Here is a 24,224-nt window from a genome sequence, read left to right on the forward strand (position 1 = left end):
CTCATGGGTCCTAAACTAGATGAAGTGGCTTTTATTTCTAGAGGTGTATTGAGAAATCCCTTGGGAATGGTGTTGGGATGGGGTTCTTGGACAGTTCCTCCATCCCCTTCCCAGATGATGCTGCTGTTGGCTGCATCCTGGCGTCCCACTACACAGGCACATTCCCAGCAGCCTGGGCACAAGGGAACTGCAGATCCAGGACTGGAAAATCCCTGTTCTGAAGCCACCCCGTATGAGTCAGGCCAGGTCTCCGTGGCACTTTCCTGTTGACCTGGGGATGAAGCAGTGAGGTTTCCACCACTTCCCCTGGGCCAGGGCAGCCTGGAGCTCTCAAGAGGGATATTTCCCATGACAGCCATTCCCACTTTGCTCCTGTTCTCTTTCCTTCTTGACTTTCCCCTGCGCAGAATCGTTCCTAAAGGAGAGCCAGGAGAATGGGAATGTTCCTGTGGTGACACTTGCTGGGATTGCTCCTGGCTCCATGTCCCCAAACAGCAAAGAGCGCTCCCAGGAATGAGGGTCCTCAACAGCCCAACCTGCTCCTGGAGCTGCTGAGCCTGCGTCACTTTGTCCTTTGCTCACGTCTGTCCTCTTCATAGGAGCCAAATCAGTGGTTAGGGGTCCTACATCTTTATATCACCCACCTCTCCATAGGGGAGGAAGGGGCTTCTCCTTCCCCTCCACTCATCAGTGCAGGTACCGGGGGATGCAGGGTCCCTGGTGCTGATGCCTGAGGGTGCCTTGCGCAGGCAGTAGCCGGGGTGGGAGGTTGGAGGTGAGAGGAGGGTCAGGTTTGTGACCCGCACCGCAGCGACGGGATGGTTAAAATTAGCCCGCAGAGAGGAAACTGGCAGCGCTGGGGAAGAGCACAAGTTTCCTCTCACGGCAGCCCGGCGCACGCTGCCAGCCCTCAGCTCCACGGCACAGCCCCAGCCAGGGCACGCACCGTGAGCACGCAGTGGGGAGAGCAGGCAGCATCCCTGATGGGGACTGACTCCGGTCCCACCTTTGGGACACGGGTGGTTTGCTCTGTTGGTACAAGCAGAGCCAAACCAGAGTGAGGGCTCAGGAGGAACTCAGGCTTTGTCTCCATAGCGTGTAGCGTTCCTAGCTGCAGTTTGCTGACTTTCTCCCTATAAATCTGCTGCTGGTCAGCAGGAAGCAGCACAGGAGAGCTCTGCAGGTGCAGAACCCCACTGAGAGGGACAGAGTCTGAGCTGAGGCCGGTCATGGTGGAGGCAGCGGCAGCGGCTGTGCCGCACGGGATGGGGCCACGGAGGCACCGGGCTCCCGTGCTCTGGAAACTCCATTTGAGAGCCTCATAAATTGGGTAATTACCCAAGCTATTGAGTTTCCTTCTGGCCAGATCCGTCCCAGCCTCCCCAGTTGGTCCATGAGATGGGCCCATGGGATGGGGTTGTGCTGGAGGCAAAGAGGGGCCTCGGCTTCTATCAAATGCCCCCACCGCCCACTCTCACACCTGCATCCCCCCTGGCTTTGGGGGGGGAGAATCTGGTGATGGAGCCAAAGCGAAGCAGTGAGGACAAGCCACATCCTTCACCTCTCATGCTTCAGCAGGACTTCTCCACCACTAAGCAGCCCTGCGGGCCCAGGGTGCACAGGGGAAGCAGGACAGGGGCTGGGGCTGAGTGTCCTGTCTCCGCCTGCCTCCTTTTCCCTTGGGGATAATGGGCTCCGAGGCATGGGCAAACCCCTTCCATCCCTGTTTAGTAGAAGAGGCGCACCCCACACATCCCCACGGTGCTGTGCGGTGCTGCCTGAATCCCACAGGGCCTTCTAGCCCCGAACATTTCCCCCTTGGCCGTTGCCCATCTGCGTCCCCTTTGCACTGACTCTGTTTTCCTTCCCCTCTCCCCAACCCCCTCGTCCTCACCCTGTAGGTTATTGCAGCCGACTGCAAGAGGGTCACAGTTCTGAAGTATTTCCTGGAAGCCCTTTGTGGACAAGAAGAGCCTTTGCTGGCATTCAAGGGTGGAAAATATGTGTCAGTGGCACCCGTCCCAGACACCATGGGAAAGGAAATGGGAAGCCAAGAGGGAAAACAACTGGAAGATCAGGTACCGTGCGGGAAGAGCGCGCCTCGGTGAAGGAAGAATCACCCCTGTGGGGCCCAGCCTCTGCCTGCCCTGCAGCTCCCACTATTTATAGCTGCTGTGGTCTGCATTCGATGGCTGGGGGGGGGAGGCAGAGAGGGGGGGACAAATGGTGCACAGCCCTTGTCTCCCGAGTGTGCTTCCCTCGTGCCCTTTCCTGCCAGTCCAACCCGCGTGCCTCTATCTCGTGTGCTGCTATGAGTTCCAGATGCTGCTTTTCCATACCCAAAGCAAGGAGGAAAGGGGAGGGGGGGGGAAGCTTTAAGAACATGCAGCACCACAGCCCCCCTGGGGGGGACGAGGTGGGCGAGGGGGTGTCAGGGTTCAGCTTCAGGATCAAGTTTATAGCCGGGGAGCTGGTTGCGGCGGAGGCCTGAGCTCCAGCCTCCAGCACACGTACAGGAAGAGCTGACATTGGCGCCCCGTCCCTCCCCTGCCTCTCACATCCTGATGTGATTAAGGAATTCAGCTCTTGTTTTTCTGCCCTTGCTTGTTCCTGTAGGCCTTGCTTCACTCCAGGCTCCGTGTGTGTGTGTTTAAGGGCCCTGCCAGCCGCTCTGCAGGTTGACTCTTTTCTTCTGTTTAATCTTGCAGTCGGAAAGGCCAAGGAAACAGGAGAGAGGGGGCAGAGGCGTTGGGAGCAGGGAGCTGGGTGGCCCTGGCGCTGCCCAGGCTCGCTCTGGGTCCCCTCCTTGCACTGGGGACCAGCACTGCAGAGCTAGAGCGGGTGTCACCCCATGCAGGCAGCAGCACCTTGTGTCTGGGTGCCCCACGGTGCTGTGCACCCCAGGGAGCTGACAGCCAAGGGAACCCAGAGCAAGGGACTGTAGTGACAGGACAAGGGGTAATGGGTTAAAACTGAAACAGGGGAAGTTTAGATTGGATATAAGGAGGAAATTCTTTCCTGTGAGGGTGGTGAGGCACTGGAATGGGTTGCCCAGGGAGGTTGTGAATGCTCCATCCCTGGCAGTGTTCAAGGCCAGGTTGGACAGAGCCTTGGGTAAGATGGTTTAGTGTGAGGTGTCCCTGCCCATGGCAGGGGGTTGGAACTGGATGATCTTAAGGTCCTTTCCAACCCTAACTGTTCTGTGATTGAAGGACGTGCTCAGCACCCTCCTTGTCCCAGGCAGGTCCAGCTGAGCAGGGCACAGATTTTAGGTGATGTTTTTGCACTGATGCTCAGAGCAAAACCCCGGGCAGCAAGAAATGTCTCTGTAAGGTGGGAGATCTGAATCCTTGTCTTCTTCTGGAGGTTTCCAAGCTGATACCACCAGAAGCATGTGATATAGGGGGACCTTCAGGTTCTACCCAGTGTCATGGCAGGGATGGGCCTGCTCTCCAGAGCACCCCTTTTGTTGGGTCTGTCCCTCCAGTCTCTGCTGTGAACAAGCACAGGAGGGACAGCTCCCTCCTGCCCTGTCCCACAGTGTGTGCTCAGCTGTGGGAACCTCTCTGTGAGCAACTTGCACAACCCTGGAGCTTCCTCCTTGGGCTCAAGTCGCAAGGGAGCTTCCAGCCTGCCAGCGTGACCACCGTCACCCTGAGCAAGTGGATCCCACCCCACCACAGCCAGTCTGCATCCGACAGATGCTTTTCCCCAAGGCCCTTTTGACATCCCTTTGGGCAGCATCCCCCATCCCCTGTGGTCCAGGCTGTCCCAGCAAAGGGAAGTAAGCCTGAGGGCTCCATCTTCCTCCTTCCCATGGCTAAAAAGTCACAAGGAGAGAAGAGCGCACGGTTCTGTGGCCAGGCAGGCGTGTGGTCTGGGTGAAACGATGGAGTGCACAACTTCTGCAGTGCTGGGCTTGGTCTCTATTAAGACTAAGAGCTCTTGCATGAGTCCCTGCTGCTGACACATGCCATGGCAGCCTCCACGGGGCAGGGAGTATAACGATGCTCTTGCCCCTCCAAGTGTTCCTCTTGTTCAGGATCCATCCCTGCAGTCCTCTGGGGGCTCAGAACAGGTCTTTTTGCCTGGGTGCCACCTGGAAACTCTTCCTAGCCCCATCACAAAGATTTGGGTGCATAGGGGAAGGCCAGTGTGGCCTTCATGTGAGGTAAGAACAGCATGGCTCATCCCAGTGTCTCCAGTTCAGGCCCTGCAGACAAGGGTCTCTAGGAGAGGGTGAAGGTGCGACATGGTCCAGACATTCCTTTGTGGGCATGAAATTGGAGAACCTGGGACCCTTCAGTTCATCACATACAAGGTTCCAGGCCATCAGGAGCACGGCAAAGGCAGACTAGAAGTAGGATGCAAATGTTAACAGAGGAAGTCATTAACCATTGAAATGACTGACCTCGAGACACAGTTGCTTCTCCATCATACAGAGCCTTAAAATCAAGTTTGAGCATCTCCTTCTAAAACATCTGCTCCAGCCCAGCTGGGAGTTCTGGGGTGGGTGCAGGAATGTCTCTGGCCTATTCAGAGATCAGAACACAGAAGGGGAATGGGTTCTTTGGTCTCCTGGGTTCCTGGATCCAGGTTTCTTGTTGAGAGGACCAGCTTTGTGCCTAAGAACCTGATGAGGCAGCAGTGTTAGAACAGCATTATTAGGGAGAAGCAGCATTGCTCCATGGGATATGCAGCCTAAACAGCCAGGCAGAGTAGACAAACCTGGGAATACCATAGTCTTACAGAAGTGAAGCCTATAAAACATCACCCAAGGCTGTAGGAAGAGTTTACCAAGGTGAGGAAGAGGGTTTGATTTTAGAACAGAGCTTGAAGCAGGGCTGCCCCTTCCCTGCCTGGTCACTGCCTTTCCTGCCTGTTGCCTCCTGTCTCACCTTATCATTTCCTGGATGTTCACTATGATTTATTTTGCTTGCTTCTTTTGGATGCTTAGAAAGAGTCACCCATCATCAGATGGTGATGGACCATGCCTGACAGGGATTTGTCTGCTGGAAGGGAAAGAGCAGAACAAGCACAGTCCCCTTCTGACTTATATCCTGTTCTTTTTGTCTTCCTGCATTTCCTGGAAGAAGGAAGATGATGTGAGGATCGAGGCATTTGAAGATGATTCTGAGGCTGAAGGCAGTGGAGGAGAGATGGACATCAAGGAGCTCAGAGCCAAGAAGCAAGCCCTGGCCAGGAAAGTAGCTGAGCAGCAGCGTCGTCAAGACAAGATTCAGGTAGGATGGGCTGTGTGACTGCAGCACCCGAGCTGGCTGAGGAGCTGCTTTGCTTTGGGACGTGGGCTGATCCTGTGGTGCACAGCCACTTCCTTGCCATGCGCCAGGACCTTCAGGATGTCACTGGAGCTTCCAGGGTGTAGGTGCCGGGCGCTGCCTCTGTGTAACCCAGCAGCAAGCTTAGCTGTGGCCCTTTGGAAGAGCCAAGTCAGTGTGTCTGTCCCCACCCAGGGTACGATCTGCCCCGCCAGGCTTTGAGATTGATGTTTCGGGGACTTTGGGACTCCTGTGAAGGGTCCCAGCTTCTCCTTGGAGCTGCCAGCACACCCATAGCTGCCGGATGTAGCGCGGTGTGTGCCAGGCAATGAGCTGTCCCCTGGCCCCGGGGCAGAGGCTCCGTGGCAGTGAGAAATCAGCTTTCCTGTGCAGCGGGGCACAGGCTGACAGGGGAGAGGGTGGGACGTGAACAGCAAGAGTTCATGCAGGAGCCAGCAGCAGGAAAAATAGCCTGTGAGCGGCTGCAGCAGCCAGAGCGCCGCTTGCAGAAGCGTTGCCATCGTGATGGGGACAAACAGACGGGATACAGGTGATCCTGTCCTGCCCTTGGCCTCAGCTGAGCACGCTTCCCGGTGGGAGCTGGTGAAGTAGAACGGAGTGCCCTGGGGGCAGATGCCTGGCGATGCACTCTGTTGCTTTAAGAGCCATCTCCCATGCATGGCTGTTGGCTGCCTCGCTCCTCGCGAGCCCTCTTCCTCCAAACCTCTTTTTTTTTCTTGCAAGAAAGCCCAGATGAGGATTTCTCAGCAGAGGAAAAAAATCCTCCCTGGCTCCCCTCCCCCTCACCTCCGCCCTCTCTAATGCCCAGGGCCCTTCACTTCCATAATTCTTCATTTTCCAGCCTTGAACGCAAGCCAGACACATCTGTCTGGCCATATGCGTGAACTCCGCAGTGTGTGCCGAGGTGGTTGTAAAACAGGGCTGCTGAAGGCCCTACTGGGAGAGCGTGCACATGTGTACCCTCGGGCTACTGGCGCCGGGCCCAGAACCACTGCGCTTCGCTTTTCCAAACCCACCCCAAAACCTTTCAGATTTCACCCTTTTTTCTTCTTCTTTTTTTCCTTTTTCATTTGAATTTTGAGCAATTCCGAGCGAGGCGAAGGGAGGGCTCCCCCCCCCCCACCAGCAAGTCCATTATTGTTGGCAGGTACCTTGGTTCCCATTAATATAAGGAGGAAGAAAAGCAGCAGCGAACTGAGTGAGAGATTGGAGAGATGGGCTGTAAATTAAAGCGGCTTGAAGCCTTCCAGCCTCCCAGGGTTGTTAAGCGGGAGGTGTAAGTAAATTCCCCACTTCCCACTGCCTTGTACAGACACAGCAAACAGGAACTGCACATGTTGAAGGGAGGGCAGCGTGCAGCAGATCCCAGCCCCGGCCACCAGCCCAGCTGCAGCAGGGCCCCCCGGGACGGCCGCTGCCCATTCTGCAGGGAGAGTGGGGGCTGCTTGATGCTGTCAGGGGTTTTCTCCCCCCCAACTTGGCGTGCTCCTCCCTTCCTCCCCAAGCCGTGCTGGGACTGATGCTCGCAGGCAGAGAGAGGTCAAAACGAGGGTGTGGGCAGCTTCAGGGGCTGCACAGCTGAGAGCTGAGGTGCACTTGGAGTCTGAAGGAGCGGGGTGGAGGAAGGAGAAGTCCTTGGGGCTGCAGTAAAGTCATGCAGTGCATTGCTGGGAACAGCCCGCAGCAGAACATGTGTGCTTGCCCCTGTCTTCTCCCTGCCCTGGCACCCACCACACGGCTGAGCTCGGGTGGAAAGTGCTGCCTGGGGAGGCCAGCACAGCATCCACCCCCTCTCTTAGCCCATGAGCCTTGACCTTTCTGATCTTCCAAAGAGATTCTGTGTTTCCTAGGCCCTGCCTTCTCTGTTAGAACCTGTTCCTCTCCTTCACTGCTCACCTATGGAGTTCCCACATCAGCTGCTCTCTGAGCCCCCCTTTCACTATCCGAGGGACAAGCCACAGCTCCACGTATTCATCCAAGCCCAGCAGATGCAGCTCCTGTCTCAACAGGGCTGAGAGCCTCAGTTCTGCACCCACAGCAGCGTGGCTGTGCCTGCATGGTGGTGGGCTCAGGTCCAGAGAGCCCAGGTGCCGTGGCTGCCTCCCATAGAGCCTTGGATGCTGTGTGCAGGGAGCCAGGGCAAAGCTTTCATCTCTTGGCCATCCGTTTTCTGTCTGTGCCCAAGGGCACTGCGGTGTCATGGCCTCATCCTGTGCTTCTCACAGCTAAATTCATTGTCTTCTCCCCAGCACTCTCTTTTTCCTGTGCTCCCCACCTTTTGCAGATGGACATCATCCACCTGATGCTTGTCCCAAGTTCATTGCTGCTGCTTACCTGCCCTGCAGGTCCTCATTGCAGCTCCCAATCACATGTACACCTCATGGAGGGGGATTTGATCTTCACTGTGCTCCTTCAGTCCCTGCCTTGGCACAGGGCTGTGGCTCAAGCTTCTGGGGGGGTACAGGTCCAGACAGGAAAATGACAGAAGGGGGTGTCCCTCAGCCAGCACCAGATGTAGAGAGAACAGGAGAGCTCAGCTCCATTCTGCTACATGAGCTTGGACCCCAAAACCAGCATTCCGAGGGGTGGCAGATAGGTCAGAGTGGGGTTAGGTGATAGTCCCTTGTGTCCCTGGGCTGCCCTTTGCTGCTTGGCCCTGGGTTATGGGCTGCCTGCCTCCGTTGCCAGCCTGCCCTTGCCCTCACCGCTTGGCAGACTGGAATGGAGCCACCTACCAGCCCCATGTCACAGCCTGGTGACAGCAGCGATGCAGTGAAAGACCAGGCCCATCCCTGGGTGCTGTCAGCTATTTGGAGGGTCGGGAGCCCATGCAGGCAGGTGGACATGAGGAGGAGGCAGCGGTAGCAGCTTCAGGGCTGTGCCCAGCCGGCACCAGGCCCTGCAGCGTGCTCCCTGCTGCTTGGCCAAGCCCTTGGTCCATGCTGTTCAGCGTCCTTTGTGCCGCCGCTGCGCGTTGGGAGCGGTCGGGTTTCCTGCCCGGTTGAAAACATCCCACCTGAAACATAACAGGCTCTTCCTCTGGATGCTGCTATTGTTTTACTCAGCATTACAGAAGCAGCTTAAACCCGGGACGGGCCAATTATGACATGTCTTCCCCAAAATAACCACGCTGCTGTCCCTTCCGAGCCCACGGCCGCCCCCTTTTAAGATGCAGCCGTTCCTTTTGTGCGGTGGTGCTGGCGGTGTGAGTTCAGCAGCTAAATATAACCGGGTCCCATTCACGCTCTCCTGGGCGAGCAGGGACAATGCACACGCGCCGGCACGCACCTGCCCGGGAGCCTGCGGAAGGCGGACACCCACCCAGCGCGGCTCCGCCACGGCGGCGGCCCCGGGGAGCTACCAGCCACGGGGCACGTTCGCTCCTGAGGAAGACGCTGGGAGAAGAAGCCTTGGGAGGAGGAAGCCCCGGAGCAGGGACTAGAAAGGCATTGTTCTCAGCGCTGGAAAATCCGCCTCCCATCCCTGCGGAGAGAGCGCGCGGGGTTGGGAAGGGGCAGAGGCGCCGGGTTTCTCCCCCCGGTGGGTTGGAGAGGAGGAGAGGTGCTGGCAGGATGGTGACGGCCCATCCGTCCTGGCAGAGCGGTGTGACCCTGTATGACCCATCCCGAAGGCGGTGGAGGGTTCGTCTGGTCCGAGCTGAGCACCAGGCCTCTCCGTGAGCGCGGCGCCTGGAATCTGTGCGCGAAGCCCCCTCCTGTTCCGTGCTTGTGGCGGAGACCCTCGGGTCTCCCCCGTTGGCACTTTAGAGAGTACCTCTTAGCCGCCTGGCTTATGGGGAGACCGGTCCACACTGGGAGCCTTTAGCCAAGCCCCGTTTCCTGGGAATCCCCCAGGTGATTCCAGCTGATGGATGAGCTGGGAATTTGGGACCGTGCGGAGTGTGTGATCTCAGTGCTGCCACCAGCTGGGGGAGCCACCGGCGCTCCGGCCCGGCTCCTGGGAGAAGCCCCCATGGCCAGAGCGTGGCCAGGGCTGCGGTGGGAGCAGCTCTGACAGGAGGTGGGACACAGGGAGCATCCTTAGGGAAGCAGGTTGCCCCCGGCCTCAGAGGTCATTGCCAGCCCAGCACTGTGGCTCTGCCGCTGAGCCATGCAGTGTGCTTAACCCCAATGAGACGAGGCTAAAATCTGCCTGTCCTAGAGCACTTGGGTCAGGGTGAGGCTGAAACCGCTGCTGTTTCGACCACAGCGCTCTCCTCAGGGCGTTCTCCTCTACAGGGCACCACCTCCCCGCCCTCACACCGGGGAAACTGAGGCACAGCAGGGTCAGGATGGGAAATGGGGCTCATTGACGGCAGCCATCACAGCGCAGAAACCGAACCCTCAACATCCCCATCGCTCCCCCTTCCTCCCCACGGGGTCCGTTCCCCACGGCCCCAGCAGAAGGGTTAAGGCAGCGGTTCCCCGCACATGGGCTCCCTTTCATGCCTGGCGTGGGGCCAGGCGGTGTCCGCATGAATCAGAGGCCACTCCTCTCCCCCCCCCCCCCCAAACCCCTTGGCCGGAGGCTTCTGCAGCCTTTTACTCACACAAACAAAAATAAATCTCAGCTCCGGCCTCTGAACTCGGCAGAGGCGAGTTTCCCTCTGGCTCCCCGAGCGGCCCGGAGCTGTGCGAGCGGGGACTTGGCACGCTCCCCCGCCGACCTCGCTCTTTCACTCCCGGCGCATCCTGTGTCCTTCTCTCACCGGGCGGCCCGGCGAGCGGAATGGGACGTGACGGCCGGCACAGCCGTCGCGAGCGCCTGCCAGGAACCGGCCGGGTACGGCCTGCGAGAAGCCAGTGCCACACACATGGGCTGGTTTCTGCCCCTGCACCCCCGTGTCCGAGGGGTTGGTGAGGTGCCCTGCCCCTGACGTCGTCTGCACCGGCCGTGGTGAGCTGTTGCGGGCAGGGAGACGTGCTGGAGTGGAGGTTTGGGTCTGCCACCGCCTCTTGCTCTTGTAGGATTGGTGTTGCCCATTGGAGTTTGGGGTGGTTTCAACCCCTCTCCTCCCCTTCCTGCAGTTTTGGGGCCGTTGAGCTCTTTAGCTGCTTCACAACTTCGATCTGGGTCTCTGCATTGGCTGATAGGGCCCTTCTGGTGGAGGTCAGTGGGGGCAAATGTCTCCTCTACATCCCCAAAACCCTGGGGACAGACCCTACCTCCTGCTCTCCTCATGGGGAAGGTGCCAGGATTGACATTTCCCATACTAACACCCCTGGCTGAAGGCAGAGTGCCGGCAAGGATGCCATCCAGCACACGGCTGGCCACGGCAGCATCTATATGGTGGCTCTGGGGCCATCACAGCTGCCCCTGTGCCATAGGGCACATCCTCGTGCTGATGTGCAGCAGACAGGACCTGGCACGCTCCCTTGCTCTGCCCATCGCCCCTTGGGCTCAGTGGGAGCTGCAGCCCCAAAACTGGTGCTGCCAGGAGGAGGGTGTGAGGCAGGTGATGAGGTTAGGGTTGCTGCCTTGCCTGGAGGCACTTGGGGGAGGTGGCAGCATCAAGCTTGCCTTGATTTAAAGCCAGATGACAACACTTGGAAATGGATTAAAAACCACTTCTTTCCATGGCCACTGCTGGCCCGTGCAGCTCCTCATTCCAGGGTGCCTCCGAGGCTTTGGCGTGAGGATGGGAGGCTTCAGATCCTCGCCCTGTGCCCCATAACATTGGGCACAACGAGGCTCTGCAGTCACCTCCTGTCCCCAGGGCACAAGAGTGGGTGCAGGCCCAGTCTCACAAGGGTTTGCATGGTGGATGTGATCCACAGCAGTGCTGCTGTGCTCCGTGGGTGACCGGTTCCTATTAGAGGCAACAAACAGCGAGTCCAGGGAAGCTATTTTTAAGCAGAGGAAGCACTAGAATAGCATCCTGAGTTTTTTAAGCCTGTGACTTACTAAAGAGCCCGAGTCCTTCGATAGCGTCAAAAGCAAGATGTGAGCTCTTGGGTCCCATTTTGGCAGCTGGCATTGACCAGAGATCCAGGTGCAACCCTGGGGGGAGGGTTGTTAGTGAGACCCAGCAGACCCTCCCCATGTGAGTGTGAGCGCCTCTGCTCTCAGCCAAGGACAGGACTGTGAGTTTCCAGGGCTGGAACCCACCTGGTTTCCCAGCTGGATAGAGTAGGAAAAGGCAAAGCACATGCAGGAGCTGGTGGGACAGGGAGTGAGATACTCAGCCAAGCATCCCCACCCCGCAGACCTCCCCTCTGGCTGCCTGCTCAGGGTCCCCTTGTTAGGATGCCTTTGGCAGCACTTGTGTGTCCCAGGCTGGTTTGTTTTGGCTGTTGTTGCCTTGAGCTGTTTCCATGCGGAGCCCCAGAGCCCTCACCCTCCAGCCTCGCTTTCTCCCTGCTGTTTTCTATCAGGGCTGGTCTCTTGGCATTGATGCAGATGATCCTGGCAGCTGCCAGCCCACAAATGGGACAATTCCCAAAACACCTCCACTTTTCAAGGCTGGTCCCGGTTCTCCGTCGAGCCGGTTTTCCTGTGCTCTCTTGGAGGCTTTTGCCATCCCATTCACATGTGCTGTAGCTCTACAAAAGCTGGTATTTGAGGCGTACAGGGAGGTTGGATGCAGCCTCCAACCGCTCTCCTTCACACAACGCCCTTGCTGCAGGAGGTGTGCGTGCCACCAGGCTCATCTTCTGCTTTCAGAGTCCACAGGTCATAGGGTTGACGTCCTCCTTACTCATCGTGTGTCCTTCTCCTCCAGGCTGTGCTGAAAGACCAGAGTCAAATGAGGCAGATGGAGCTGGAGATAAGACCTGTCTTCTTGGTGCCAGACACCAACGGGTTCATCGACCACCTCAGCAGCTTGATAACGCTGCTGGACTGCAGGAAGTTCATCCTGGTGGTGCCCCTCATCGGTGAGTAGAGCCAGTGCTATGGCAGGGGCTTCCCCTCCTCTCTCCGTGCCCATAGCGCCTGTGTGGTCTGGAGCCTGTTGGCTCCTGCCATGGGGCTGGCCTCCATCCCCATCTCATCCCAGCTGTGGCCAGCATTCGTTCGGACCATGTTTCCCTTCTCCCTTCCTGCGCGCAGCACTCAACAAGCTCCTCTCCTCCTGGTGCGTTTGGGGGTGCCAGGGGTTGGGAGAGGCGGGCGGGTGTTAAATGGGATTTGGAGGGAATTCTGGAGGGAGCGAGGAAGAGCAATTGTTAAACAATCAGAGCAGATAGCTTATCCCAGCTGAGCTGGGGCTTAGGCAGCCTGAGCAAACGGCCAGCCTGGGTCCCAGCGTCTCCGAGCTGCTCAAGCCCGGCCCTTCTTTTTATCCTTATAAAGCTCGCAGTAAAACACAAGCTGGTTCCCGTTATTGGTAAACATTCACCCTGGCAGATAACAGCCCTGCTGCTGGGTGGTCTCCCGGGGTGGCGGCAGGATTGGGTTGGATGCCTTTGCTGGGATTGTTTGATCCGGGCTGGAGGTACCGTTCCTCCGGCCAGTGTCACTCCGGCACCCGGCGTATCCCAGCTTCCAGCCTGGCATTCAAATGATCCCAGAGGGCAGCAGGACAGGAGCAGGGATGAGCCTCACGTAGCCCACAGGCTGCCCCATCCCCGTTGCAGCCCCAGGTCAGGGATCAGCCTCACATAGCCCACAGGCTGCCCCATCCCCGTTGCAGCCCCAGGTCAGGGATCAGCCTCACGTAGCCCACAGGCTGCCCCATCCCCGTTGCAGCCCCAGGTCAGGGATCAGCCTCACGTAGCCCACAGGCTGCCCCATCCCCGTTGCAGCCCCAGGAGGTCGGGGATCAGCTCTACCCCATGGCATCCCCAGCATCTGGGTAGTGCTGATCTCCCGGCCCGCAGCACACAGGGGTGCCTGCCCTCCGAGCCATGATGGGGCTTCCTTCTCAAGGCCTGGTGTCCAGCAGACAGCTCTGCCTGCCCCAGAGCCAACGTCCAGCTGCTGCCTTTCCCTATGGAGTGAAGAGCCTGGCTCAGGAAGGATTCCTGGGGCTGAGGACAAGACCTCTGGATGCGGGGAGCAGGGCTGGCCACCTGCCCAGCTCAGCACGGGAGCTGCCAAATAGCTCCATGGCTTGGCACTGCAGTGCCAGGGCTTTGTGTGGAAGGCAAGGAAGGCAATAGCACCAGCAGAGCCTGGGCAGCCTTGAGGGCTGCAGAGTGTGTTAACACCTGAGGGAGCTGGGACTTGCCCTGAGCCGTGACTCTGCCTCTTAGTGTCTTCCTGTGGTTGTCTTGAGGCTTCCCCATCCAAACCCCAGCCAGGGGCAGCAGTCCCAGGAGAGCTGAAAACCCTGGTCCTGTCCTTGTCCGAGATGCTGCTGCCCTCAACCTGCAAAAGGATCAAAGGGATCCTGGCCTGCTATGGGCAGGAGGAGCAGCAGACTGAGCACCTCCAGTGTTCTCCTGGCCTGCTGCCTCCCTGCACAGCCCGTCATAGCGGCACGGAGTAACTCATCTCCCACTGCTGAAGCACCCTGAAACCAGTGACTCCTTGTCCATGCTGCTTGTTGGTCACATTCCCCCTTGTCCTCCAGGAAAGCCATCAATGCTGAGACCCGGGTGCAGGCAGGAAGACCCCATCCCCAGGGATAAGCCAGGGGCCCATGGGTGCTGAGAGCAGAAGCCCTGGCGCCACGTCCCATCGCTGGACCAGAGATCCACATGGGACGCTCCTCCCTGCTCTTCCCCGGGATGCAGCAAGGGGTTAAGCACGCAGCTTCTCGTTGGGTTTGTTTCTCTTGCTCTTTAACCTGCTCTGTGCTCCTCGAGGCTGACCCCACCATGGAGAAGCCAGGCCTGGTGCAGAAGCACAAACAAGCCTCCCCTTTGAAGCCTGTTTAGCTTGGAAGCAGGAAGGCGGATTTCGGGAGGGAATACCAGCTTTTCCTGTTTGATGTTCCGTTCTTGCACGGCTCCCCCCACCCCGGGCCCGGGCGTGCATTGTGTGGAAATGGCAGCATCAGGTCGGTAGCAAGAAGAGTCTTTGGCCAGCAAAGAGCAAAAGCAGCTCCATGCAGCTTTAATTTGAATACCCAGACAGTGAGTGCCAGCCTCACCATGGAACAGAGCGATCACGCAGGCTCCCCGGGCAGTGATTCACAGCACTGGGGAGAGGCCTCAGACCCCGAGCTCTCTTCCCCGAACCCCCAAGGAATGCATAGTTCCCACTTGAACTCAGGACTTGGCTCCAGGCTCGGAAACAATCTTCAGAAATGAAGCCATGGCTAAAACACACACTGTGCGCGCAGAGCCTGCCTCGCGCACACGTGCGCCCCAGCCCTCGCGCCCTCCCAGCCAGGGATGCTCCTGAGCACATCTGGATGCACCCTCATACCCGCCTCGGGGGGCATCTTGCCCCTACCCTGGGATCAAGGGGCTTTTCCAGCAGAGCGGGTCCCTCGTGGAGCTCTGCAGGGGTCCCTCGGGCTTCTGCTGGGCTCAGGGGGCTGGAGCAGCAGGACAGGAGGCTCTCAGTGGGCTCCAGGGAAACAGGCTGGGAACCTGCCTGATCCCAGCCTTAGGTTTGCTTCAGGCAGCATCTGTCAGGCCAGATGCACAAACGCACATGGGTGAGGTGTTAAAGAGAGTGCTCCTGAGAGGGCAGCGACAGGTGGGAAAATGGGGCCAGGACTTGTGTGGGAAGCAGTGCCAGGGTGGGAGCTGCTGGATCCCACGTGTGACCGTTCCCACATGCACCCCTGCAGCAGCTTTCTGTGTCTCAAAGTAAGGACAGGGAGCTGGGAGGTGCAGAGCCGAGCAGTGCAGTGCAGGGCAGGAGCAGGCTCCAGGAAGCAGTGGTTTCCCAACACCCTGGAGCACGCAGGGATGTGCTGTTGGTTGTGCTGCAGGAGCGTGTGGGGCAGGGGGCACAGTGATGCTCCCAGTGTCTCACAGAGCACAGTGAGGTGTCCATAGGGAGTGTTCCTCCCCACTGCAGGAGCGAGGTGCCCGTGCCGTGGGGGCTGAGCCAGGTGACCCATGGAGGTGGAAGGCAGCAAAGCTTTTCCAGACCCGCAGCCAAGTCCAGGAGCACAGGGACACTGCAGCAGCTGAACCCAGATTTCCTGAGCCAGCTCCCAGTGCCCCGGCCCCGAGGCCTTGGCAACTTGCATGCTCCAGCAGCAGGTCACGGGAGCACCTTGTCCCATAGTAACTGTACCTCCTCTTCCTGTTTGAAGTGATAAACGAGCTGGATGGCCTGGCCAAGGGCCCGGAGATGGAGCACCGCGCTGCAGGCTATGCCCGCCAAGTGCAGGAGAGAGCCAGGAAGTCCATCGAGTTCCTGGAGGAGAGATTTGAGAGCCGGGACAACTGCTTGAGGGCTCTGACCAGCAGAGGCAACGAGCTGGAGTCCATCTCCTTCCGCAGTGAAGACACCACTGGCCAGCAGGTAAAGGAGCATCCCATACACGGGGGGCAGTGCTGCTGAGGGCTGGAGGCTCTTTGCCACCATCTCCTTGTAGGGGGGAAACCAGGGGTTCTGGGGTCCACGAGCTCTGGCCAGGGGGTGGCTCTGTCCCCACCTCTGTAGGCTCCTGCGGGCTGCGTGTGCTTTGGCTCAGAGCAGCCCTAGCAGGGTGTCCCGAGCCAGTGCAGAAGTTGTGGTGATGGGGATGCAGGTTTTCATCCTGCCCTTTTCTTCCAGGGAAACAATGACGACCTGATTCTGTCCTGCTGCCTCCACTATTGCAATGACAAGGCCAAGGATTTCATGCCCTCCAACAAAGGTAGGACACCCTCACATCCTCTCTGTCCCTTCTCTGCTGCATTCCACAGACTCTCCTCCTTCCTTTCTCTTTGGAGCTGATGATCTCTCCCACATTTTGCCTCTTTCAACACCAAGGTGCCACCTCCTGCCTCCCAACAGCCCCAGGCTGTGGCCCTCCCCCTGCATTGCCAAATGTGCACCTCACTTGTGCTCTGGGGATGCCGCAGCCTGTGAGCAGCCCACTGTAAATGTCCACGGAGCTATTCCTTGGTGCTGGCAGCAGTGATGAGCGGCCGGCAAGAGCCTCGTCCCCCTGAATCGTGGTGCCTCCTGTCCAGGTCCCTTTTCCCTCCCAGTGCCAGATTGGCATCAGCCACGTGTGCAGGGATCAGCCATCCCCCAGGCTGTTGCCAGAGCAGTGGGAATGGGAATCGCATCAGCAGCTGCCCAAGAAATCAACCCGCATTTGTCAGTGCGAATTCTTAGCAGCTTAACTTGTCAGATCCACAGAGAAACCGTCACCAAATGTTTATGTGCAAATGATGCTGAATTTTGAAATCATGTGGATTATGGGGAATGGGGCCTGACAAGCTGACAGCCTCTGGTTTGTAACAAGGAGGCGCGTCACCAGCGCGGAGCAGAGGATGTTTATTGTTACACAGTTCTTAAAGTGTCCGCGTAAAACCACCCCATCCCTCTTCCAGCAGCCCTCAGCCCCAGGCCTGGCCTTGCTCTGAGCCCCTGCTCCTCTTCCTCATGCCACGGGCCCGCCAAGGTGCTCGCCCTGCCATGCTCAGCCCCAACACCGTGACCGTAGCCCGCGTTCCTGGCCACGCTCCCCTTCCCCTCGTCCTGCCGCTCCCTGTGCAGCCAATCTGGGCCCATGTTGGGCTCCCATAAACTCTGTTTTTTCCATTCCCATCCTGGCTCGGAGGCACTGTGTTTCCTGTGCTCATAGGAACAGTACTCTGGTCACAGGACCCAGCTGCTTACACATACCCCATATGCTTCCCCTGCTTCGCACACACGTAAGCGTGGCTCCCACATCCCAGCCCGGCACGTTGCGTGCGGGGCAGCTCATCCATCTGGGGGCAAGATCCCTTCGGTTCTTTCTCAGGCTTCGGCTCTCCCTGGCTGGCTGAGCCCCAGCCAGGAACGCCTCGGTGTCAGTGGCCACTCCAAAAGAGCTTCACACACACACAAAAAGAGAAGGGGTGGTTTTAGATCTTATAACGAGATCACCAGAATAATAGCACCAGCTTCCTGCTGGAGCCAGGGTCGTGGGACGTCTTCCTGGCCTGGCTCAGGCAGAGGGGACCTCCTGTTCCCTGCCGGGTGCACCGCACCGTGCGGGCAGCACGGAGCCCTTGGTGCTGCTCCACGGCCTTCCCGGCCCCAGCGATCACAAATCATCCCCCAACCAGCACTGGGAGCGGGGAGGAGGCAGCTTTGGGATGCAGTGCTGCCTCCGAGCCGCGCTGCCAAGGAGCAGGGAGCTGGGAGCGCTGCCGGGTGGCCCTGCCATGCCCAGGGTGCAGCACCCAAGGAGGACGGGGACAGGGCGGTGTGGGATGGTCCCGAGCTTCCCGCTGGTCTTCCTCTCGTTGCAGATGATCCCATCCGTTTGCTCAGGGAAGTGGTTTTGCTGACGGACGACCGGAACCTACGAGTCAAAGCGTTGACCCGCAACGTGCCGGTGCGGGACATTCCCACCTTCCTCAAGTGGGCTCAGGAGGGCTGAAAAGGGGCCGAGCAGCCCCCCAGAGCGAGTCACGCACGCAGCCTGTGAACGGTGGCAGAGCGGCTTCAGCCGCAGCACCACCGCCTGCCAGCCCACCATGAACAATGCACGCCACGTCTTCAACCCACCCCAGAATGGCCAAGCTGAGAAGGGGCAGACCAGCCGGGGAGGTCATTGCTGTGGATGGTTCACGTGGAGGCTTCGGGACGGTCAGGGTCCCAGCGGCCTTTGGGCAGTGCCGGAGTGGAGCTGGTGAGCCCCGCTGGCGAGGGGAGCTTTGGGTGAGCCCCGGAGCAGCAGCCTTCTGCTTAGTTTGCTTGGTTGCAGAGAGCTCGAGTCACGAGTCGGTGGCTCTTTGGGTCGGTAGGCTGCGTAGGGCACAGACCAGGGACACGGCCAGCGCGGACTTTGGGATTGCTTAGCGTAGCTTGTGCCCCGGGGAGAGGCCGTGGACATCAAGGGCAGGTTCCCTCCTGCCTCTGCCTGCGTGGCCCAGGCAGCCCCTTCCCCACCCTGCACCTGCCCCATGCATGGGGTGCTGTTTGTGGAGGTGTTTGTCCTCTCCCTGCTGCAGGGTTTGATGTTGAGTTCCATTTCTTTCGCTATAGCTTAGTTTTCAGGTGCATTGCCCCTGCCTGCTTTGCTGGGGGGGAGGCTTTGAACACCCCCTGTCCCCCCGTAGCTGTTTTCTGTCCTGCCCACCCCAGCCCCGTCCCTCCTCCCCACACCCCTTAGTCCCATCCCTTTGGACATGCTTTTGACCCAAGACTCAGCTTGAGGCTAACAGAATTCTCCAGGGACCCCAGAACCAGCTGTCCCACAGGTCCCATGCATCCTTTTATTGCCACTTGCTCCTTTTCATGTGCGTGACCCTGCTTCTGCTGGAGACATCCGCGGCTGGGAGAGTCCCCTCTTGAGTTGCCCCTTCACCATGGACGGAGCTGGGAAGGGCCTTATCACTGGGTTAAACTACAGCACTGGGGTGCTGCTGAGCCCCACTGCATTGTCCCATCAGTACGTGCCCCATCCCCAGCCCAGTTACACACCAGATACAGAAGCTCAGAGGGAGCATTAACCCGCGAACCGGAGCCGCTGGAGCTCTGTCAAGCCCCAGTCCCACAAGCGGAGGGTGGGAGTGACCCTTTGGGGTGCCACGGCCGTGGGATGCGGTGTCAGAGGTGGCGGAGGAAGCAGCAGGATGGAGCCCAGCGTTTTCCTTCCCTGTGTGGGTGGCTCGGTCCCGGTGTCCGCATCAGGAAGCGCGGCGTTATCCCTGCCGGAGCCTCGGCAGCGACGGGGACAGCCGGGGTTGTGCTCATTGACCTGTGCTGCTCTTCACCCCAGCCTCGCTGCCCACGAGCAAGGGTCTGTGCTGCAGGGCAGGGCCTGGCCCACAGAGACTTCGGGGTGCCCACAGACTGTGGCGTGCACAGAACCATGCCCACGGCACCCACACGCCAGCGCCATGCCCAGCCCCGGTTGTAAGCAGCACGTCACAGACTCTGCCTTCTCCTCCACGCTGGCTGGGTTTAAATGTATGTTTTCTATCAGAGCTGCCCCAGGGCTGCTTTGCAAAGCCCTTCCCGGGGTACCCTGCAGGGACACCGACCACGGGCTCAGCCATGGGACAAGAGGCTTGGGTACCACCGATGAGCTGGCACAACAGCCTGGGGCCGTCAGTGCCAGGCTGCTGGCCCGAGCCCGTGTCCGGGGCAGCGTTCGGGTTGGTTTGGTGAGATGGTTGTAACCAGTTTTAGTATTAAACATTTCTCTGTGCAGCGCGGCCTCTCCTTTGCCATCAGCAGGCCAGGTGCGGTTGGAGTTGGGGCAGGGGTGGCCCTGGGAGAACACGTTTGTGCTTCCAGGGATAACCACGGCTCTATCCCACCTTCATCCGCTGCTCCCCTCAACCGAGGCAAGCCCTATACACAGCAAAGCCCCTCACCTCCCCTCTGGGCATCTCCGCGCCCACCCAGCACAGCCTCTCCCGTTATCACCTCTCAGCACCGAGCAGGGTGCCCCCCCATCCCCCCAAGAGAAGGATGAGGCCACGCACGTTTAATGTCACTTTATTGCTCATTTGGTTTCGACTATATTAAAAAAAGAGGGGCAAGGAGCCCATGTACAAACCGGACGTGATACAGAGGGGGGCCGGCGGCTGCCAGCTGTGCTTGGGGTGCTGCCAGCCCTGGGGACCCCAAGGAGGGGACAGGAAGGGACCCTGGGCAGGAGCGGCCAGCTCAGGCTAAGGCACAGTGGCTGCGAGGCCTCGGGGACAGTCCCCATCCACCCCATGGGGGCCTCATGTGCAAAGGAGAGGGGGGGAGAAGCTTCACATTAGCCCCAGGCAGAGGGGTCAGGGCCCGGGTTGGGCTGGGGGAGCTTTGGCCACACCGAGCATAGGTGGGACTGGGGGGGTCCCAGGTCACTGCAGCCCCGTGCCCCCCTCCCCTCCCCAGCCCCATAGCTGACAAACCAGACTGCTTTGTCTTTGTCGTGCCCCCCCCACACACACACACACCCCCCAGCCCAGCCCGGCCACGCTGGGGTCGGGCATCTTTGGCAAATAATAATGATAAAAGAGAGGATTTGAGGCGAGGGTGAAGCCGCCGGGTCCCCCCCCCCCCCCCGAGCATCCCTGATGGCTGGGGCAGTGCCCAGGGGCTCAGTCTGTGACAGGCCCTGCCCCAGCTCCCGAAAACACCGGGGGGGGGACGCTGGGATGAGGCCGGGAGCTCAGTGCTTGCTCTGGTGAGGGTACCCCAGCCACCCCCCAGCCACCCCCCAGCCTCGGCCACCGTCCCCCTCTGTCCGGCTGTCCCCGTGCTCCCAGCATGGCCATGGAGGGGGGGGGGTGGTTTGGAAGGCACAACCCAGCCCCACGCTCACCGTTCCCATCGGGAAGGCTGCCGGCAGCGACGGATCAACTGCTCACGGGCACAGTCCGGGTCCCGCTGCGGGCTGATGGGGGCAGCCGCCACCAGCGTCCCCCCCCTCCTTCGCCCGGGGTGGCCCTGAGGTAAGGAGCGGGCTCATGTCCTCCGCAGCCCCTGCTTCGCTCCCAAGGGGGGAGCCGCACCACGAGGTCAGTCCCTGAATTCCCGGCTTCTCCCGTGGCGGAACGCGGCTCCCATGGGACCCTCCGCTTCGAGCCAGTTCTCCGGGAGCCATCGGCAGCGCCGGGGCGAGGGGGGGAACCGGGGGACGAGCATCCATCGCCTCCCTCCCGTCCCCATCTCCACGCGGGGCAGCGAGGGGACCCCAGGGGCCCTCCTCACCCCCCGGCCGCGCCGGCGCTAGGGCGGCGAGTAGCGCTCTATGGTCCGGGCAGCCTCGGCGTGGAGGTGCGGAGCCTGCACCAGCACCTCGGCCGCCTTGTCCTGGCTCAGCCCCAGGTGCTCCGCTGTGAACTTGGCCAAGGGGTAGAGGCTCTCCATGGCCTTGGGGTCGCTGAGGAAGTGCGAGGTGTGGGAGAGGAGCTCGGCCGCCTTCTCCTGCTTGAGCCCCAGCTGGTCGGCGGTGAGGCGAGCCATGGCGTAGACGCTGTCGGGGAAGTCCAGCTTGGCTTTGCCGTCGGGGCCGGCCGCGTGCATCTTCATGTGGCTGATGAGGTTGCGCTGCTGCGCGAACTTCCCGCCGCACACCTGGCACTCGTAGGGCTTCTCCCCCGAGTGGATGCGCATGTGCTCGGTGAGCCGGTACTGCCGCGTGAAGCGCATGCCGCAGGCGTCGCAGGCGAAGGGCTTGAGGCCGAGGTGGCTGCGCATGTGGCGGGTCATGGTGCCGCGCTGCGTGAACTTCTTGCCGCAGATGGTGCAGGGGTAGGGGCGCGTCAGCCAGTGCGTCTTCTCGTGCTGCCGCAGCGTGGCGGGGTCCTTGTAGGACTTGTCGCAGGACGAGCAGCGGTAAGGGCGCAGGATGTCCCCCAGCCCCGGGCCGCCCTTGTCCAGGAAGGGCACGGCCTGCTCGGCCGCTGCCTTGTGGTACAGCTCCTCTTCGTTGTGGGCCTCCACGTGCGCGTTGAGCTGCTCGGAGCTGGGGAAGCCCTTGCCGCAGGGGATGCAGACGTACAGGTTGTCGCCCAGGCTCTCCGGCTCGTAGCCCAGGTGGTTGCAGTAGCGGTCCAGCGCGTCCCCGGGCGAGGGGCCCTCGCTGCTGCCCGTCTCCTCGCTCGTGCTGTTGTCAGGCTCCAGGTCGTTGCTCTCCACGCTGGGGTAACGAGGCTGCGGCGCCGCGGGCGGCGACTCGGCCTTTTCCTCCCGCTCCAGCTCCTTCTCCGCCTCCCCTTCGTCCAAGTAAGGGCCGAGGGGCTCGTGCTTCATCCAGCGGTACATCAGCTCGCGCCCGTCGGCGCGCGGCAGCGGGGGCTCGGCGCAGGGCGGCGTGCTGCGGAACGGGTCCGGCACGTGCGGGTGCCCCCCGGGTTCCCCCCCCGGCGGGGAGTCCTTGTAGGCAGCGGCGTGGCCGCCCAGGAGGCCGGCGCTGACGGGGGGGCTGTCGTGCCGGGGGGGCAGCGAGGGCTCGCGGGGCTCTGCGGGCAGCAGGCGGTCGGTGGGCAGGAGCTGGGCGGAGGGGCCGGTGGGGCTCTTCTTGGAGAGGTCGAGGCCGCAGGGTGGGGAGCAGTGGCGCTCGGGGGGGCACAGCCCGTGGGGGTGCAGCGGGGTGCCCTGGGCGGCCGAGGCGTAGAGCTCCCCGCACTGCGTGTTGAGCGGCGCCGACGGCTCCACGGGCGGCAGGTCCACGGGCCGCGGCGTGCCCGAGTAGCAGGCCTGGATGACCGGCGTGGCGGCGCGCAGCCCCCGGCCCAGCTTGTAGGGCGCGTAACCCCCGCGTAGGTGGCAATACTTGCCGCTGCGCTTCAGCTTCTTCTTGCACAGGGCCACCAAGCCGGGGATCTGGAGGTAGCTGGCGGCGGCCAGCACGGCGCCCAGGCTCTGCTCGCCGCCCGGCTCGCACTCGGCCAAGCGGCCGGTGTAGATGAAGTCGAGGATGAGGCGGAAGATGCCGGGGCTCACCATCTCGTGGTCCAGGTTGAGCAGGTTGTCGTGCACCACCAGCGACTTGAGGTAGGCGCTGCTGGCCGCCAGGATGTTCTTGTGCGCGCGGAAGAGCGCGTTCTGCACCACGATGATCACGTCGCACAGGAAGCCTTTGGTGCGCTGCGTGTTCAGCTGCAGCAGCAGCTGCCGCGAGTGGCTCGGCACCTCCATGGCGTCCAGCATCCCGCTCCGCACCCGCCGCCCTGCAACACACCGCCCCGTCCGTCAGCGCCGGCACGGACCTGGAGTCGGGGAAGGGGGGGGGTGTGTGGGGGGTGTTTGACCCACACGTCGGGGGGCTCAACCCATGTGTGCGTGTGTGTGCATGGGCAGCTGGAAGGGGAGGGCCGAGGGCTCAGCGCCGCACGCTGCTGCGCCCGGGCCGCTCTGTGCGGCCGCTCGGCCGGTGCCACCGCTTATATGGGGGCTCGATTCGGAACGAACCGGGGGGGGGGGGGGGGGGGGGGGACGGGACGGGAACGGGAGGGGGGGTGAGAACCCCCGGAGGCTCTCGGAGAAAGTGACATCACCCGCGGCCGCCGCCAGCGCCGCGCCCCGGCCCCGCCAGCGCCCGGCACCCCCGCGACCACCTGCGGACCGCGCCGACCGCTGCCCCTCCGCCCGCCCCCCCGGGGGCCGCCGCCCGCCGTTACCTGCGCAGCGCCGCTGCCCCGCGGTCCTCCCCGCCGCGCCTCCCGCCTCTTATGCGCCCCGGTCCCGGGAGGCGGCCGGTGGTGCCCCCCCCCCCCACCGGAGCCCCCCGCCCCCGTTTCCTCTCCCGTCCACACACACACACACACACACACACACACACCCCCGCCCTCCGTTCACCTCGGGACCTCCCCTCCCCGCCTCCGGTCCGGTGCCGGGCCCCAGGTGGGCAAAGCCAAGCGCCGGCGGAGCTGCGCTTTGGGGTGTTTCTGTCTCTGTCTTTAATGGCTCTCTTGGTGCCCCCCACCGCCTCCTTCCCCGTCCCTTTCCCCTTTACCTGGGCGCCCGGTGGCCTCCGCCAACCAGCCGAGGTCTCGGTGAACTCTCATGGCTCAGCCCCGGGGGGGCCGCCGCCGGTTGCTGTTCCCCTCCACCCTCCTCCTCTTCTGCTGCTGCTGTTCCTCCATACCCCGCGCTCCCGGCCGGTCCTGCGGAACGGGAGGAGGAGGAGGAAGAGGAGGAGGCGGCGGTGGAAGAAGCAGCAGCGGTTCCTCGGGGTTCCCGACGCCGCCAGCTCGGAGGTGAAACCCGGGCTGCGAACTCCCCCTGACCCCGGCCTGAACTCCGAGCAGCGCCGCTGGCTGTTAAAGGGACGGCGGGAGGTTTTCCTCCTCCCATCCCCGGGCGGGGCACCGACAAGCCGGGCCCCCCCTTCCCTCCCTCCCCATCCCGGTCTCCTCCTCCTTCTCCGGACCCGTTTCCCCCTCCACACACAAACCCCTTCCAATCCCGGCCTCTTCCCAC

The 24,224-nt window shown here is 61.2% G+C and overlaps 2 protein-coding genes across 5 annotated transcripts in view; one reads left to right on the forward strand and one right to left on the reverse strand.

The window, feature by feature from the left end:
• The window catches only part of SMG6 (SMG6 nonsense mediated mRNA decay factor), a 106,898-nt gene extending 89,089 nt beyond the window's left edge, over nucleotides 1-17,809 (forward strand). For 2 of the 3 annotated variants that reach the window (XM_057420769.1, XM_057420767.1), the window contains exons 14-19: nucleotides 1,902-2,078; nucleotides 5,094-5,243; nucleotides 12,022-12,175; nucleotides 15,460-15,671; nucleotides 15,927-16,008; nucleotides 17,600-17,809. In XM_057420769.1, coding sequence (XP_057276752.1) covers nucleotides 1,902-2,078; nucleotides 5,094-5,243; nucleotides 12,022-12,175; nucleotides 15,460-15,671; nucleotides 15,927-16,008; nucleotides 17,600-17,730 — 906 coding nt within the window. In that variant the 3' untranslated portion in view covers nucleotides 17,731-17,809. The remainder of the gene's footprint in view (nucleotides 1-1,901; nucleotides 2,079-5,093; nucleotides 5,244-12,021; nucleotides 12,176-15,459; nucleotides 15,672-15,926; nucleotides 16,009-17,599) is intronic. The other variant, XM_057420768.1, reaches the window with a different exon arrangement.
• A 3,149-nt stretch (nucleotides 17,810-20,958) lies between these two features.
• Nucleotides 20,959-24,144, reverse strand: HIC1 (HIC ZBTB transcriptional repressor 1). 2 transcript variants are annotated; one of them, XM_057420778.1, is made up of 2 exons: nucleotides 23,758-24,144; nucleotides 20,959-23,011 (listed from the first exon to the last, which is right to left on the reverse strand). In XM_057420778.1, exon 2 carries the CDS (start codon nucleotides 22,950-22,952, stop codon nucleotides 21,027-21,029), a length of 1,926 nt encoding a protein of 641 aa, XP_057276761.1. In that variant the 5' UTR covers nucleotides 22,953-23,011; nucleotides 23,758-24,144; the 3' UTR covers nucleotides 20,959-21,026. The 2 variants fall into 2 exon arrangements, with proteins under 2 accessions (XP_057276761.1, XP_057276760.1); XM_057420777.1 differs by having other exon boundaries at nucleotides 20,959-22,972; nucleotides 23,758-24,143.
• Between the last annotated feature and the right edge of the window lie 80 nt (nucleotides 24,145-24,224).

This window comes from Pezoporus wallicus, unplaced genomic scaffold, assembly GCF_028554395.1.
Source record: "Pezoporus wallicus isolate ANWC-B61680 ecotype Strahan unplaced genomic scaffold, APGP_CSIRO_Pwel_v1 contig_14787, whole genome shotgun sequence".
NCBI classification, from domain to species: domain Eukaryota; kingdom Metazoa; phylum Chordata; class Aves; order Psittaciformes; family Psittacidae; genus Pezoporus; species Pezoporus wallicus.